A 16,181-nucleotide genomic window follows, 5' to 3' on the forward strand; every position below is an offset into this window, starting at 1 on the left:
CCTTTTTAAAAAAAGGTAAAAAAAAGGCGCCAAGTACACGCAAACCTTCCAAAAAAAAGTTGTTGTATACACGCAAACCTTCCAAAAAAAGTTGTTGTATATATAAACACGCAAACCTTACAAAAAAGTTGTATATTTTATATCAACAAATTACCTTTTTAAAAAAAGGTAAAGAAAAGGCGCCAAGTGCACGCAAATCTTCCAAAAAAAAGTTGTTGTATACACGCAAACCTTCCAAAAAAAGTTGTTGTATATATAAACCTTACAAAAAAGTTTCAACAAATTACCTTTTTAAAAAAAGGTAAAGAAAAGGCGCCAAGTGCACGCAAATCTTCCAAAAAAAAGTTGTTGTATACACGCAAACCTTCCAAAAAAAGTTATTGTATACCAAAAAAAGTTGTTTGTATACACGCAAACCTCCCAAAAAAAGTTGTTGTATATATAAACCTTCCAAAAAATTTATCTTCCACAAAAAAATGTATATATATTAACAAATAACAAACCTTTCAAAAAAAGTTGTATATATAACCAAATCAAAAAAAGTTGTTGTATATATAACCAAATAAAAATTTGCTATATATTCTGCCTATAAAAGAGGTGATATCAGAAAATGACGCCAAGTTTAAATAAAAAACCTTTCAAAAAAACTTGTATGTATATATTTTAAAAAAAGTTGTATATACCAAATAAAAATTCGCTATATATTCTGCCTATAAAAGAGGTGATATCAGAAAATGACGCCAAGTTTAAATAAAAAACCTTTCAAAAAAACTTGTATGTATATATTTAAAAAAAGTTGTATATACCAAATAAAAATTCGCTATATATTCTGCCTATAAAAGAGGTGATATCAGAAAATGACGCCAAGTTTAAATAAAAAACCTTTCAAAAAAACTTGTATGTATATATTTAAAAAAAAGTTGTATATACCAAATAAAAATTCGCTATATATTCTGCCTATAAAAGAGGTGATATCAGAAAATGACGCCAAGTTTAAATAAAAAATCTTTCAAAAAAACTTGTATGTATATATCTTTAAAAAAGTTGTATATACCAAATAAAAATTCGCTATATATTCTGCCTATAAAAGAGGTGATATCATCAGAAAATGACGCCAAGTTTAAATAAAAAAACCTTTCAGAAAAACTTGTATGTATATATATATATATATTACGAAAAAGGATTATATTTATTGCGCTTATTGCGCTTACAGCTTTTTAACCAATAAGCATCGATAAGATTGTATTTAGTTATTTTTGCATCTTTATCTAGTTATTTATTTAAAAATTATATTCATATCTACAATTAGTTAATTTTTTTTTAAGTATACATTTTAAAATAATTGCATCTGTATCTAGTTACTTTTGCTTCTATATCTAATTATTTAAATTTAAAAATGATATTTGTGTTTATATCTATCTAGTTAATTTTTCTTAAGTCTGTATCTAGTTAAATAAAATTTTTATATCTGTATCTAGTTAAATAAAAAATTTTTAAAATAAAAGTATTTAATTCGAAAATAAAAAAATTTTTCAAATTTAATCAAAATAAAAAAATATTACAAAATTTCGCAAAAAACTTGGCGCTGCTGTACTGAACTACATGTTAAATACATCTTAAAATATTATAGAGAATGAAAATGAGCAATAATTTTACAATTTACATGATTAAGTGTTATAATGACTCAAACTGACCAGAGCGGCAAACGGCGACGCGATAGCCAATTAAACTCTTGTTCTTACGGTAAAATTGTAAGTTGATTGGCTATAGCATCGCCACTTGCCGCTTCGTCGCTCTAGTCTGTTTGAGCCGAAATTTGTTTGCATCGCTTGCTCTAACATGCTCCTACTCGCTCTAATACTCCAAACTAAACTATAGTATTACGTCACATATACTATAGATTAAAGTATGTTGGAATGATTAGGAGCATGTTAAAGTATTGCGATGCGAATCTTATGTAAGTTAATAGTTCAGTACAGCAGCGCCAAGTTTTTTGCGAAATTTTGTAATATTTTTTTATTTTGATTAAATTTGAAAAATTTTTTTATTTTCGAATTAAATACTTTTATTTTAAAAATTTTTTATTTAACTAGATACAGATATAAAAATTTTATTTAACTAGATACAGACTTAAGAAAAATTAACTAGATAGATATAAACACAAATATCATTTTTAAATTTAAATAATTAGATATAGAAGCAAAAGTAACTAGATACAGATGCAATTATTTTAAAATGTATACTTAAAAAAAAATTAACTAATTGTAGATATGAATATAATTTTTAAATAAATAACTAGATAAAGATGCAAAAATAACTAAATACAATCTTATCGATGCTTATTGGTTAAAAAGCTGTAAGCGCAATAAGCGCAATAAATATAATCCTTTTTCGTAATATATATATATATACATACAAGTTTTTCTGAAAGGTTTTTTTATTTAAACTTGGCGTCATTTTCTGATGATATCACCTCTTTTATAGGCAGAATATATAGCGAATTTTTATTTGGTATATACAACTTTTTTAAAGATATATACATACAAGTTTTTTTGAAAGATTTTTTTATTTAAACTTGGCGTCATTTTCTGATATCACCTCTTTTATAGGCAGAATATATAGCGAATTTTTATTTGGTATATACAACTTTTTTTAAATATATACATACAAGTTTTTTTGAAAGGTTTTTTATTTAAACTTGGCGTCATTTTCTGATATCACCTCTTTTATAGGCAGAATATATAGCGAATTTTTATTTGGTATATACAACTTTTTTTTAAATATATACATACAAGTTTTTTTGAAAGGTTTTTTATTTAAACTTGGCGTCATTTTCTGATATCACCTCTTTTATAGGCAGAATATATAGCGAATTTTTATTTGGTATATACAACTTTTTTTAAAATATATACATACAAGTTTTTTTGAAAGGTTTTTTATTTAAACTTGGCGTCATTTTCTGATATCACCTCTTTTATAGGCAGAATATATAGCAAATTTTTATTTGGTTATATATACAACAACTTTTTTTGATTTGGTTATATATACAACTTTTTTTGAAAGGTTTGTTATTTGTTAATATATATACATTTTTTTGTGGAAGATAAATTTTTTGGAAGGTTTATATATACAACAACTTTTTTTGGGAGGTTTGCGTGTATACAAACAACTTTTTTTTGGTATACAATAACTTTTTTTGGAAGGTTTGCGTGTATACAACAACTTTTTTTTGGAAGATTTGCGTGCACTTGGCGCCTTTTCTTTACCTTTTTTTAAAAAGGTTTCTTTAACATGAAAAACGCAACGGTATTTGCTTAAATTAACTTGCCATAAACCGACATTAGATGATTTATAAGGATAGTTAAAAACATCTCTTGTATCATAATATAACGATCCTTTTAGTGATAACTTTTCTTGATTTAAAACATCATTTTTTAACGAATAAATTTTATTAATTTGTATGATATTGCCATTTTTTAGTTGTACAACGTTATTAGGAGATGTATTTGTGATAATCATTTCATTCCATGTTATACTTTTAAATATTATTTTTGTCATATGATTGCCTAAATAAATTGATTTTTTTTTAACATAATCTGTAACTGATATAGATTGAACAATCTTTATATTAGTATTTAAATTAATTTCTTTTAAACGATTTGCAACTTGACTTAAAGGATTATTTGGTGTACGAACTAATTTTTTTAAAGTCATCAAAAAATTTTCAAATGGAAATGCCGAAAATGATGTCAATGAACATCCTATATGAGTTACATCATCTGCTATATGAATTAAATTATGAAAATTAATACTTTGAATATGAGAACCATAAAATTTAGGCAACAAACGAAAAAATAATATTAATAATTTTTTTGCATTTTCTGCGTTTAATATTGCCAAATCATCACTACATAATAATCGACATGCTACATATAAAAGAGAAAAGTGCTTATATTTATCAGTTGGAAGAACATGACGAAGTACTAATATACCACTGTATAACAGAAAGAAACGAAATTGTGTCGCTTTCCAATTTTTTAAGTTACCAATATCAAAAGTTTTTCTTTGGAATTCTGAGGAAATTTGACCAGATAAACCATGGAGTAAATTGCTTAATAATAATCGATTTCGTGGCCCAATACCACTATTCTTGGGACCACCGAATACAATATTGTTTAATAAAGTTTTTGTAATACCAAGAAATAAAAGGTGCATTGAATCTAGAACAACTGATTTTACTGGATCAAATCCTGGAATTTTTAATAAAGGAGAGATTTCGTTATCAAGATGATGCTGAGGCTGCCTACGTTCTTTGAATGATTGTTCATTGCGTTCTTCACAAGTAGTTCTCGAATATATGCGTTTATTTTTACCAACTGTTTTGCCTTTTACGGTACAACGTTCGCATGCATAAAATGCTACGTGAGATTTTACACATTTAATAAATGACCTAGCCGGTGTATCACATATAAAACCTAACACTTTAATATTATATATTTTATCTGACAATTTAATTTTATTGGTCATTAAACTTAATAGTTCTTCTATAAATTCATTTAAAAACTCCGTTGGTGATTTTGATTTAGATTCACCGTGATATATAGCAACAACTTGCGGTTTGACAATGTATTTCTTATCATGTAACATAATCAATATAGGCCAAAATTGTTGTTTTGAATTTTTATAAATTTGTACACCGTCGATGTTAACAAAAATTTCAATTACATCTTTTACATATACTTTAGGATTTATCATCAATTTAAGAGCTTTTTCTAAACCAAAATAAATGTAAGTACCAAACGATCCATTAGCACTTAACATAAATTTAACAACATTTCTGGAATTTTTAGTTTGCAGAAATGTTGCAGCTGTTTTTGGAAATTCGTCATGTTCAGTTTTCAAAATACATAATAACTCAGATAACATTTTGTTATTGAGACATGCAACATTTTTAACAGACCAATCAAGTATCTTTTGTTTAAAAGAAATATTTTGATCTAATTTTTCTAATTGTTCTTCGACTTCGTTGTCGTGACATAATTCTTCACTTGATGAAGATGATGTAATTTCATTATCAAAGATGCTAAAGAATTGAAGATTATACTTATTTAATTAGAAAAATATATTTAATATTCAAAAAGATTATTTATTATTATTATTTGTTTATTTATTTATTATTTATTATTTATTTATTTTTTAAATAATAAATCCAAAAATTTCATCAAAATTAATCATTACGTTGTTAAAAAGTATAAATTGTATTAACAGATAATTTCAATATCATCATCAAATAATGATGAACAGATAATTTTATCATCAAATATGTAAAATATTTTAAATTATAAATATGTGTGCAATTACTTGGTATTTCTATTATCATGAGATAATGCTGAAGAAGAAGGCAAAATTTGTGCACGTTGTTTTTCAACTTCACTTTCGGTCACCCAAACATTGTCAGATTGTAACTGATTTTTTTGATTCTCGTTTTCATATATTTCATTATCATCCGATGATGACGATAACGATGATGATGATATAGTCTTTAGTTTCTTTAAATCTCGATATTTTTTGGTATAAAAGTACTTCCTTTTCAGCATTTTCTATTAAATTTTTACCACTGGATATAGCTGTAACTATGAGTTATAAAATTGATAAAATTGCAATTAAAAAATTATTTTCCATAATATAAAAAAAAAGAGAGAATTTGACAACTAGTAAAAATGATAAATAATAGAGTTATCACTCACAATAACTGTTATTACTCCGTTTCTCGGCCAATTATTAAGTTTATCTAAGTTTATCCGTTTTGTTAATAACGCAATGGACTAGAATATAGTTTTACTTTCTGTCACATTAAAATATACAACGGTTATACTTTTTAACACTGCCTCCTATGATGTATACTAAGTATTCGATGTTCATCTTTTGCCAATTTTAGTGCTAAAAAATTTACCGGCATTGTACCATTTCGGTACTGGCATTTAACGCTCTTCTTTTGCCAATTCCAGTACGGGCACAGTACCTTGAATTTACCGACAGTATACCGTCTCGGTACTTGACATTTGACATTTTCTTTTATTAATTTTTGTACAGATACAGTACCGTAAATTTACCGGCAGTATACCATTTCAGTACCATTATTCAATACCGATTTAGATAATGGGTTAGTACTAAACCATTGTTATTTTAATACTGGTTTTGTACTATTCCAGTACCGAAATGTAAAACCCGTTTTTCGGTACTGGATCTGTATCTCGCCAGTATCTAATACTAGTCTGATGTATGAAATTCCCACATGGGAAAACATATAAAAATTATAGTACATCTCTTGTTTCAAAAGGATTACTTCATTTCGATTTCTATGATCTAAACGATTATAAGTTTATTAATGATTTCGATTCTCTTAGATTAAAGATTAGAAAATTTGGACTATATAATAGTTTGTTAATTGCTCAAATGCCAACAGCAACAACATCTCAGATATTAGGGAATTACGATTGTGTTGAACCTTGGATATGTAATATATACTATAAAAAAGTGCTAAATGGGAATTTTAAAATTGTTAATAGAAGAATGTATGATGATATTAAAAAAATTGGATTGTGGGATGATAACATGAAGAATAAAATATTAAATAATAACGGATCTATAAGAAATATTTTATCAATACCTGAAAATATAAGAAGAATATATAAGACAATATATGAATTGGACAGTGATGTATTAATTGATTATTATATAGACAGGGCTCTGTTTATAGATCAAAGCCAATCTATGAATATTTATATAAATAGTAATGAGGAAGATATATATAACAAAATAAATAGGTTGATATTCAAAGCATGGAAATGTAAGTTAAAGACAGGATTATATTACTTAAGAATAGAGACAAAATATATCAAACCTAAGGAATTATGTGAATCTTGTTCATCTTAAATATAATTTTTTATTTTGTTTATTATATATTTAATATTTGATTATAATTTGAAATTTTATTGCTGTATGTAAAATGGATAAGGCAAATTGTAGACATCTTCTGTTTTACAAGACTTCAGATAATGCCTATGCTCCAGTTAAGGCATCGATGTGTTCTGCTGGATATGACTTAAGAGCGTCCTCAGATCATATTATCTATAAACAAAAATTATTATTAAACGAATAAGACCATAAGTTCCTAATTTTAATAAAATAGCTGCTAATACTATAGAACCATAAACAGGAGCCTCCACATGGGCTTTAGGTAATCATACATGAAAAAGATAAATAGGTAATTTAATAAAAAAAGCTCTAAAAATAATTAAATAATCAAAAAATCTTATTAAATAATTATTCATATAATATATTATTAAATTTATATTAAAAGATTTAAATCTATAAAATAATCAAAAAATATAAATCAATAAAGGTAAGGAAATAGATAATGTATATATTATTAAATAAAACCCCGCACTCAATCGTTCTGGGTTAATTCCTCAATAAATAATTAAAAAAAATGTTGGAATTAATCTCACCTCAAAAAAAAAATAAAACACTATTAATCTTAATGAACAAAAAAACCCTAATAAAAACTTTCAATAAAATTATAAATAAAAATATCTTTAATAACTCCTTTTTATCTAAACACATAAATATTAATCTTAAAATTCATATTCTTAAAATATTTATAAAAAAAGAATAATTATCAACCCCAAAATAATTTATTAATAAATGAATATAAATCCCCCTAATTTCTATATATATAAATAAATATAAAAATCTTATAAAAAATAATAAATTATAATAAAAACTCAATAAAATTTTTTTATTAATAACTATTATAAAATTCATAAAAATTAATATAAAAATAAATTTTAACATAATAAAAAAATTAATAATAACCATTCTAATTAAAACTTTCTTATATTAAAAGAGTAATACAATTCATTACCAGAATATCGAATAACCAAAACTAATAAAGTAATCCCCAAAACTCTCTCACAAACTCTAAATACCAAATAATAAATTAAATAAAATTCAATTTTTAATATTCTAAACACCATAAACATAATTATAGAAATATTAATAATCATCACTTCTAAAAATATTAAAATAACTAATATATACTTAAACAATAAAATTAATAAAACTAAAGTCATAAAAAAAATATGAATATAAATTATAACATCATAAAAAATATAATTAAAATAATTATTTAAAAATAATTAAATAAAATAATGAATTTAGCTTTATAGTTTAACTTAAAACATAAATTTTGTAAATTTAAAATATAATAATAATATTTAAGCTATCAAATAATTAAAAAATCTAAAATAACCTCTAATATTTATATTAAAATTTAAAATATGCCTTATAATTACCAAAAATTAATAATAAACACATATTCATTCCACATATTATTTTCTTAATTATAAATAACTATTTTAACCCTACTTAAATTTATCATCTTAACAAACATACCCGCAATATAATTATAAAAACAAAAATAATATCCAATTCAAACAACTAAACTTAAATCAAACAAAAAAAAATCAATTAAATAAATTTATAGTCAGAAAAATATAAATTTATATATATCTCTAATCCCCAAAATTAATATTTTATTTAAAACTATTTTCTGCCCTCTAAAAACATATTTATGCTAAAAACTACTACCTTTATTCCTTTTTTTATTACAATTATAATAATTTTAATACTCATATTTATAGCTAATAATATTTACTCTCACCCAATTATAAATATAATTCTAATTATTATTTATAGAATTTTAATAACATTAAATATATCACTTTGAAAAATAAACTTCATATACTCCATTATACTTTTTTTAATTATAATTAGAGGTTTATTAATTATTTTTCTATATTTCTCAAGATTAATTTCTAATGAACAAATAAATTTTATTTTAAATAATAATAAATTATTTTTATTAACTATTATATTAAATATTGTATTTCTTACTTTTAATATTATTAATAAAAAAATTTATTTTTTTAACCCAATATATCAAACAAGAGAAACTAACTTATTAAATAAAATCAATGAAAAAATATTTAATAATATTTTAAATCTTTATACTTACCCCTATAACAACCTAACAATCATATGTATAATATTTTTATTAATTAGTCTATTTACAATCATTAAAATTTCATCAGTAAAATCAAAATCTTTACGAAAAATATCTAAATAATCTTAAACCTTTTATTTAATAAATATGAAAAAAATTAATTTAATAACCATAATAAATGACTCTCTTTTAAAATTACCTACTCCAACAAATATCTCATATTGATGAAATTTTGGGTCTCTTCTAGGAATATTTTTAGGAATTCAAATCATTAGAGGATTCATCTTATCAATACATTATTGCCCAAATACACTAATAGCTTTTAACAGAATTATCCATATTATACAAAATGTAAATTATGGATGATTAATGCATAACATTCATATTAATGGGGCCTCAATATTTTTTATCTGCATATACACTCACATTGGACGAGGATTATACTATAATTCATTTATACTTAAAAATACCTGAATAGTAGGAGTATCTATTTTTTTTATTTCTATAGCTACAGCTTTTTTAGGATATGTATTACCCTGAGGTCAAATATCTTTTTGAGGAGCAACAGTTATTACAAACTTAGTATCTACAATCCCATATATTGGAACTATAATCGTTCAATGATTATGGGGAGGATTTTCCATTAACAACGCTACTCTCAATCGTTTTTACTCAATTCATTTTATTTTACCTTTTATAATCCTAATAATAGTATTATTACATCTTTTTTTTCTTCATAATACCGGATCATCAAACCCATTAGGATTAAACAGAAACTACAATAAAATTCCTTTTAACTCATATTTTACTCTTAAAGATATATTTAGATTTATAATTTTTTTATTAATCTTTACTATTATTATTTTACAATATCCCTATATATTTAGAGACCCGGATAATTTTATCCCTGCAAATCCAATAGTTACACCAGTTTATATTCAACCAGAATGATATTTTCTATTTGCTTACGCAATCCTACGCTCAATCCCAAGTAAATTAGGAGGGGTACTAGCCTTACTTATATCAATCATAATCTTATATATCATACCATTAATATCTACTTCAATAAATACTATAGGATTTTACCCTTTTAGCCAATTTTTATATTGAACTTTTATTAATATTTTTATTTTACTAACTTGAATTGGAGCTCAACCAATTGAATACCCTTATGTCCACCTAAGACAAATTTTATCTTTATCTTACTTCCTATATTTTATATTATTGTTTATATCATACAAATATTGAGATAAACATATATTCTACTAATTAATTCAATTAACTTAAAAGTTAATGATCTTGAACAAGAATATATTTTGAAAATATAATATAGAAATAAATGTTTCTATTAACTTTTTTCATAATTACAAATCTAAATAAACAAAGTAAATATAATTTTAAAAGAAAAAATCATTACTAAATAATTTAATACTAATGGCAAAATAATTTTCCAACACAAATACATCAACTCATCATATCGCATTCGAGGTAATAAACCACGCATAAAAATAATCAATATACAAAATATATTAATATACAAAAATATTATTAAAACTCTTCTAATACTCATAAACAAAAAACATATTAACATTCTAAAAAAAATAATTATACCATACTCGCCTATAAAAATTAAAGCAAATCCTCCTCTAAAATATTCAATATTAAACCCAGAAACTAATTCAGATTCTCCTTCAATAAAATCCATAGGTCTTCGATTCAACTCAGCTAAAACCCTAATAAAAAACATAACAAAAACAGGAAATATATATATTAAATATCATATATAAACCTGCCACTTATTAAAATCTAATAATGAGTATCTTTCCCTTATTAACATTAAAACTAAAACTATAAAAATAAATCTTACTTCATAAGATAAAGTTTGAGCTACAGATCGCAAAGCCCCCAACAAAGAATATGTAGAATTAGATGATCACCCTATTATTAATAAAATATATCCACTAATTCTTATTACTAAAATTAAAAATAATATTGAATAATTTATAAAATAAATATTAGTAATAAAAGGATATACCATCCATATTACTAATATCATTAAAAATCTTACAATAGGACACAAGTAATAAATATACTGATTAGACTTAAAAATATAAAATAACTCCTTATTAAATAACTTAATAGCATCACTAAAAGGTTGTATAATACCTATTAATCCTAATTTATTAGGACCTTTTCGATATTGAACATACCCTAACAATTTACGCTCTAACAAAGTTAAAAAAGCAACTCCTACTAATAATATTAACAATAATCCTAAAAGACTAGCAATATTTAAAATTAAATAATGAACAAAATTACAAATAATTATTATTTATATTTTCCTAAAATATATTTATAAATTCTAAATTTATCACACTTATCTGCCAAAATAATTTTTTATACTACACAATCTATTAAATTTATTTAAAAATATTTTATTTACAAAGTCCTTTCGTACAATCATAAATTATATTTTATTATAGATAGAAACTGACCTGACTCACGTCGGTCTAAACTCAAATCATGTAAGATTTTAATAGTCGAACAGACTAAAATTTTAAACATCTTCATTTAAACTAAATCTTAATTCAACATCGAGGTCGCAAACATTTTTATTAATAAGATCTCACCAAAAATATTACGCTGTTATCCCTAAGGTAATTAATTCTAAATTAAAAATTAATAATCAAAAATTCACCAATTAATGTATTTAACTTTTTAAAGTTTTACTAATTTAAATGTCCTCCCAACAAAATATAAATATAACTTTTACAACTTAAAATTTAAAATCATATTTATATAAAATTCTATAGGGTCTTATCGTCCCATAAATAAATTTAAGCATTTTTACTTAAAATTCTAATTCTAACTTTATAAAAAAGAAAGTATAAATCTCATTTATTCATTCATTCCAGTCTTTAATTAAAAGACAAATTATTATGCTACCTTTGTACAGTCAATTTACTGCAGCTATTTAATTATTTTCATTGAGCAGAACTAATCTTATATTATTCTCAAAAAACTATGTTTTTATTAAACAGTTGAATTTATTAAATTTGCCAAATTACTATTTATTATTTAAACAATTATATATTTTTATAAATTATTCTATTTATACTAATTTTATCATTATTTCTTTTTTTTTTAAATTATTAAAAATATTTATATACTTTATAAATTTCTAAACAATAAATCTCTAAAATATCTTAATATAAATTATTAAATTTTTATTATAAATAATCAAATTTTAAGACTATTAATATTTTTTTAAACAATTAACAAATAAAATTTTAATTTTATTTACAGCTTATCCCATAAATATTTTATAAAATTAAAAATATAATTTTTTTAATTAACCAATAAATTTTTAAATTTTATATAAATTAAATTTACTTATATAAAAACTAGATATCATTATAATTGAATAAAATATCTTCTCTAACTTAATATTTAAAATATTTATACCACAATAAATCTCATATAAAATTAGAACTTATAATTTCGAGATAATTATAAAATATATAACTATATTTTTAATAAATCCTGATACAAAAGGAACAATAAAATAAATTTTCTTATATTAATCTTATTATACTTAAAATAAATTCATCTACATTACTGTATTTATTATTAATAAAATTAATTAATTTCATTTAACTAACTATAAAACTTTATTAATTTATTATAACTTTATTTATTTATAAATTTAAATACTCAAATTACATTAATTATCTATCACATACAAAAAAAAATTTTATTATTTTATTAAATAATCTCCTCATTGTAAATGAATTATTTTTATATTATTAAACTAAAATTTTTTTACCATCTAAATACACTTTCCAGTACATTTACTATGTTACGACTTTTTTCATTTCAAAATGAAAATGACGGGCAATTTGTACACATTTTTTTTATATACTTTTCAATTTATTTACTTAAATAAATTTACTATTAAATCCAATTTCACTATTATATTAATATAAAAGATCCAATAATACAATTAAACTGTAACTCATCTAATCCTAATTATTCTACATTTTGATTTGAATTACACTTTAATTAAAATTTTAAAATATTCTCACTATAATGATAAATTCTAAACAACAATACATAAAAATATTTAAATTAGGTAAATCTACTCATGGATTATCATTTAATAAACAAGTTCCTCTAATAAAAAAAATACCGCCAAATTATATAAATTTAATGATTTTTATTTAATACTTCAATCTATTAATTTTTTATTCTCTAATAATAGGGTATATATCTAATCCTAATTTATTACAAAGATTAATATATTTTTTATATATATAATTCATCAAATAATAATAATTTATAATTGCAATTTATATTTCACTAAAAAATTTCAACTATAATCACAATAATTGATATATTCTTACTAACTTATATCAAATTAAATAAAGTTCATTCTTATAATTAGTTTAACCGCAATTGCTGGCACTAATTTTATTTATAATTAACTAAATTACTGTGGGCCTACTCATTACTAGGGCCTATATCTCCTTTAGGACCTATATCTCCTTCTGAATCTTTATCTCCCTTAGAACCTATATCCCCCTTGGGACCTATATCTCCTTCCGAATCTTTATCTCCTTTAGAACCTGTATCACCTTTGGAACCTTTATCTCCTTTAGGGCCTATATCTCCTTCTGGTCCTGTATCGCCTTTCTTACCAGTATCTCCCTTAGGTCCTGTATCTCCTTCATGACCTGTGTCACCTTTAGGACCTGAATTACCTTTCTGACCAGTATCCTTTAGGACTATCCCCTTTAGGACCCGTATCACCTTTAGGACCCGTATCACCTTTAGGACCCGTATCACCTTTAAGACCCGTATCGCCTTTAGGACCGGTATCACCTTTAGGACCCGTATCGCCTTTAAGACCTTTGTCTCCCGAAAGACCTGTATCCCCTACAGGACCTTTATCTCCATCAAGACCTTTCGCAGGATTATCTATCTTTATTTCATCCTGCTTATTCAATTTATCATTATTTATGTAAATAACAAAAATCCATACTATTAGTGTCGTTATTATTACAATAATAAAAAATATAGAAATATATACAACGTTGTTGTTAACGTACATTTTATATATTGTAAAAAAATTAAATTTTAAAACTGTAAAATATTGAATATATTACAACTATATTTGTTATAACTGAAATTTTATATCAAATAGTAATTGTTATTAGTCTATATATCCTAATAAGTTATATTGGAGATGTTTATGTACAATAAATATTATAGTAAAATAATAAAATAAATAGTATATTTTGATTTATCTTTTATAACTAACCATAAACTTTATAACAATACAATATTGACTCTAAAAACAGTAACTCAGCCTTAAATAAAATTCAAGATGGTCCCAAGCCCGTTAATGAGGAGGGTATATATTTTAGATAATTTTTTTAATAAAGTACATATAATAAAAATTTTTTTATTTAATTAATAAATAATATGTAACTATATAAAGTAAAAAATTTTATATTATAACTGAAAATATATAAGCGTACTAAAAAATGGATACCATTAGAATTTTTTCAAATCACATAATATATTTCAATATATTTAATTCTCTCAATCTTGAAGATCTTAATAACTTATATAAAACAGGATGTAGTGTTATAACAAAATCAATACTACATTATATAGAATATAAGCCAGTTGTACTTAATTATATTGATGGTATTCACGAGGATATTTTGAAAATATTTGTCGAAAACGACAGAGGATTAATCTTACTTAAATATGATCTATTAGAAAATTTTCTAAATTTCTATGTCGACAAACAAAAAGATAAAATCAGACATGTACAATGGTTGTGTATATCTCAAAAACAAAAACTATATCATGAATTTATTTCAAACAATATATCTAATGTAATTTGGTAAGATATTTCAAAAAGGAATTTAGATATTAATTTCTTAAGAAAATTCAAGAACTACATAAAATGGGATGTATATTTTAACAATAATAAAATGCCAATACAACATATCATGGAATTTATGGACTTGGAAAACTTTCCATATAGAACTATATCCACAACTCAAACATTACCAGATCATTTTATAAAAAAAAATTTTACAAAACTAGATTTAAGATCAATAATAGAAAATCAAAAACTATCAAAAAGTTTTGTTGAAGAAATAATTGATAAAATTCCTCAAGATTTGATTATTTATATAGTTAAGAGTCAAGTTTTAAACAACGATATTTCTTTTATAAGAAAAATACTAAACAAATTTGATTCTAATTGTTGGAAGTATATTTCTCTTCATTACAACAGATTACCAGAATCATTTATAAGCGCGTACAAAAACAAAGTTATTTGGAAATTTATCTCTTCCAACCAAGATCTGTCACTTGATTTTATAAAAAAGTTTGAAGACTATATTGATTTTGATTTTCCATTGAATGGTGATTTAAATAATGAAGTTTTTGCTTATTGTGTAAGTAAATTTAACTGTCAATACATTATACATGTTAGTTCTAACTTAAAACAAGAACATATAAGATATTTAATTGGAAAATGTGACGAGGAATCTTTAGATCAGTTGTGTACCGACTTTAAAATTCCAGACGATATAATAATAGAATTCAAAGATAAAGTTGATTGGCATCTTATTTGTAAATTCCAAAGTTTATCTGAAGAAATAATAGATAAATTCTCGAATCTTATATGTTGGCAATGTATACAAATTAACCAAATATTATCTGAAAATTTTATAAGGAAACATTTATTAAATTTAAATTTAAACGTTATACTAAAATACCAAAATTTATCAAAAAATTTTCTATTAGAGTATAAAGATTTTATAAATTGGGAGATTACGTCAAAATATCAACGTATGTCAGAAGATACAATAAGAGAATTTTCAGATAAAGTTAATTGGGACTTTATCTCAAGATATCAGGTATTGTCCGAGAATTTTATAAGAGAATTTAAAGATTACGTAAATTGGATAATTATAAAGAATCATCAAAGTTATTCATTAGAGTTCTCTATTGAAATTGAAAATTATATATAATAAATTAAGAAGTTACCTAAAAAGACATAAAATTTACATTTGTTATTACTTTTTTACTT

At 23.0% G+C, this 16,181-nt stretch overlaps 2 protein-coding genes and 1 pseudogene across 2 annotated transcripts; 1 reads left to right on the plus strand and 2 right to left on the minus strand.

Annotated features, from left to right (window-relative positions):
- Positions 1-4,308: 4,308 nt before the first annotated feature.
- On the minus strand, positions 4,309-7,924 carry LOC136997889 (NADH-ubiquinone oxidoreductase chain 4-like; annotated as a pseudogene).
- LOC136998168 (cytochrome b-like) lies at positions 7,896-10,673 on the plus strand. The gene is given in 1 exon segment (XM_067350558.1): positions 7,896-10,673. A coding segment is annotated over 1 exon segment (804 nt). The 5' UTR covers positions 7,896-9,214; the 3' UTR covers positions 10,019-10,673.
- LOC136998169 (NADH-ubiquinone oxidoreductase chain 1-like) lies at positions 10,398-11,399 on the minus strand (the record flags this gene model as incomplete). The annotated part of the gene is given in 1 exon segment (XM_067350559.1): positions 10,398-11,399. A coding segment is annotated over 1 exon segment (960 nt), but the record flags the coding sequence as incomplete, so codon positions are not given.
- Between the last annotated feature and the right edge of the window lie 4,782 nt (positions 11,400-16,181).

This window comes from Linepithema humile, chromosome 2 (genome assembly GCF_040581485.1).
Source record: "Linepithema humile isolate Giens D197 chromosome 2, Lhum_UNIL_v1.0, whole genome shotgun sequence".
Lineage (NCBI taxonomy): Eukaryota > Metazoa > Arthropoda > Insecta > Hymenoptera > Formicidae > Linepithema > Linepithema humile.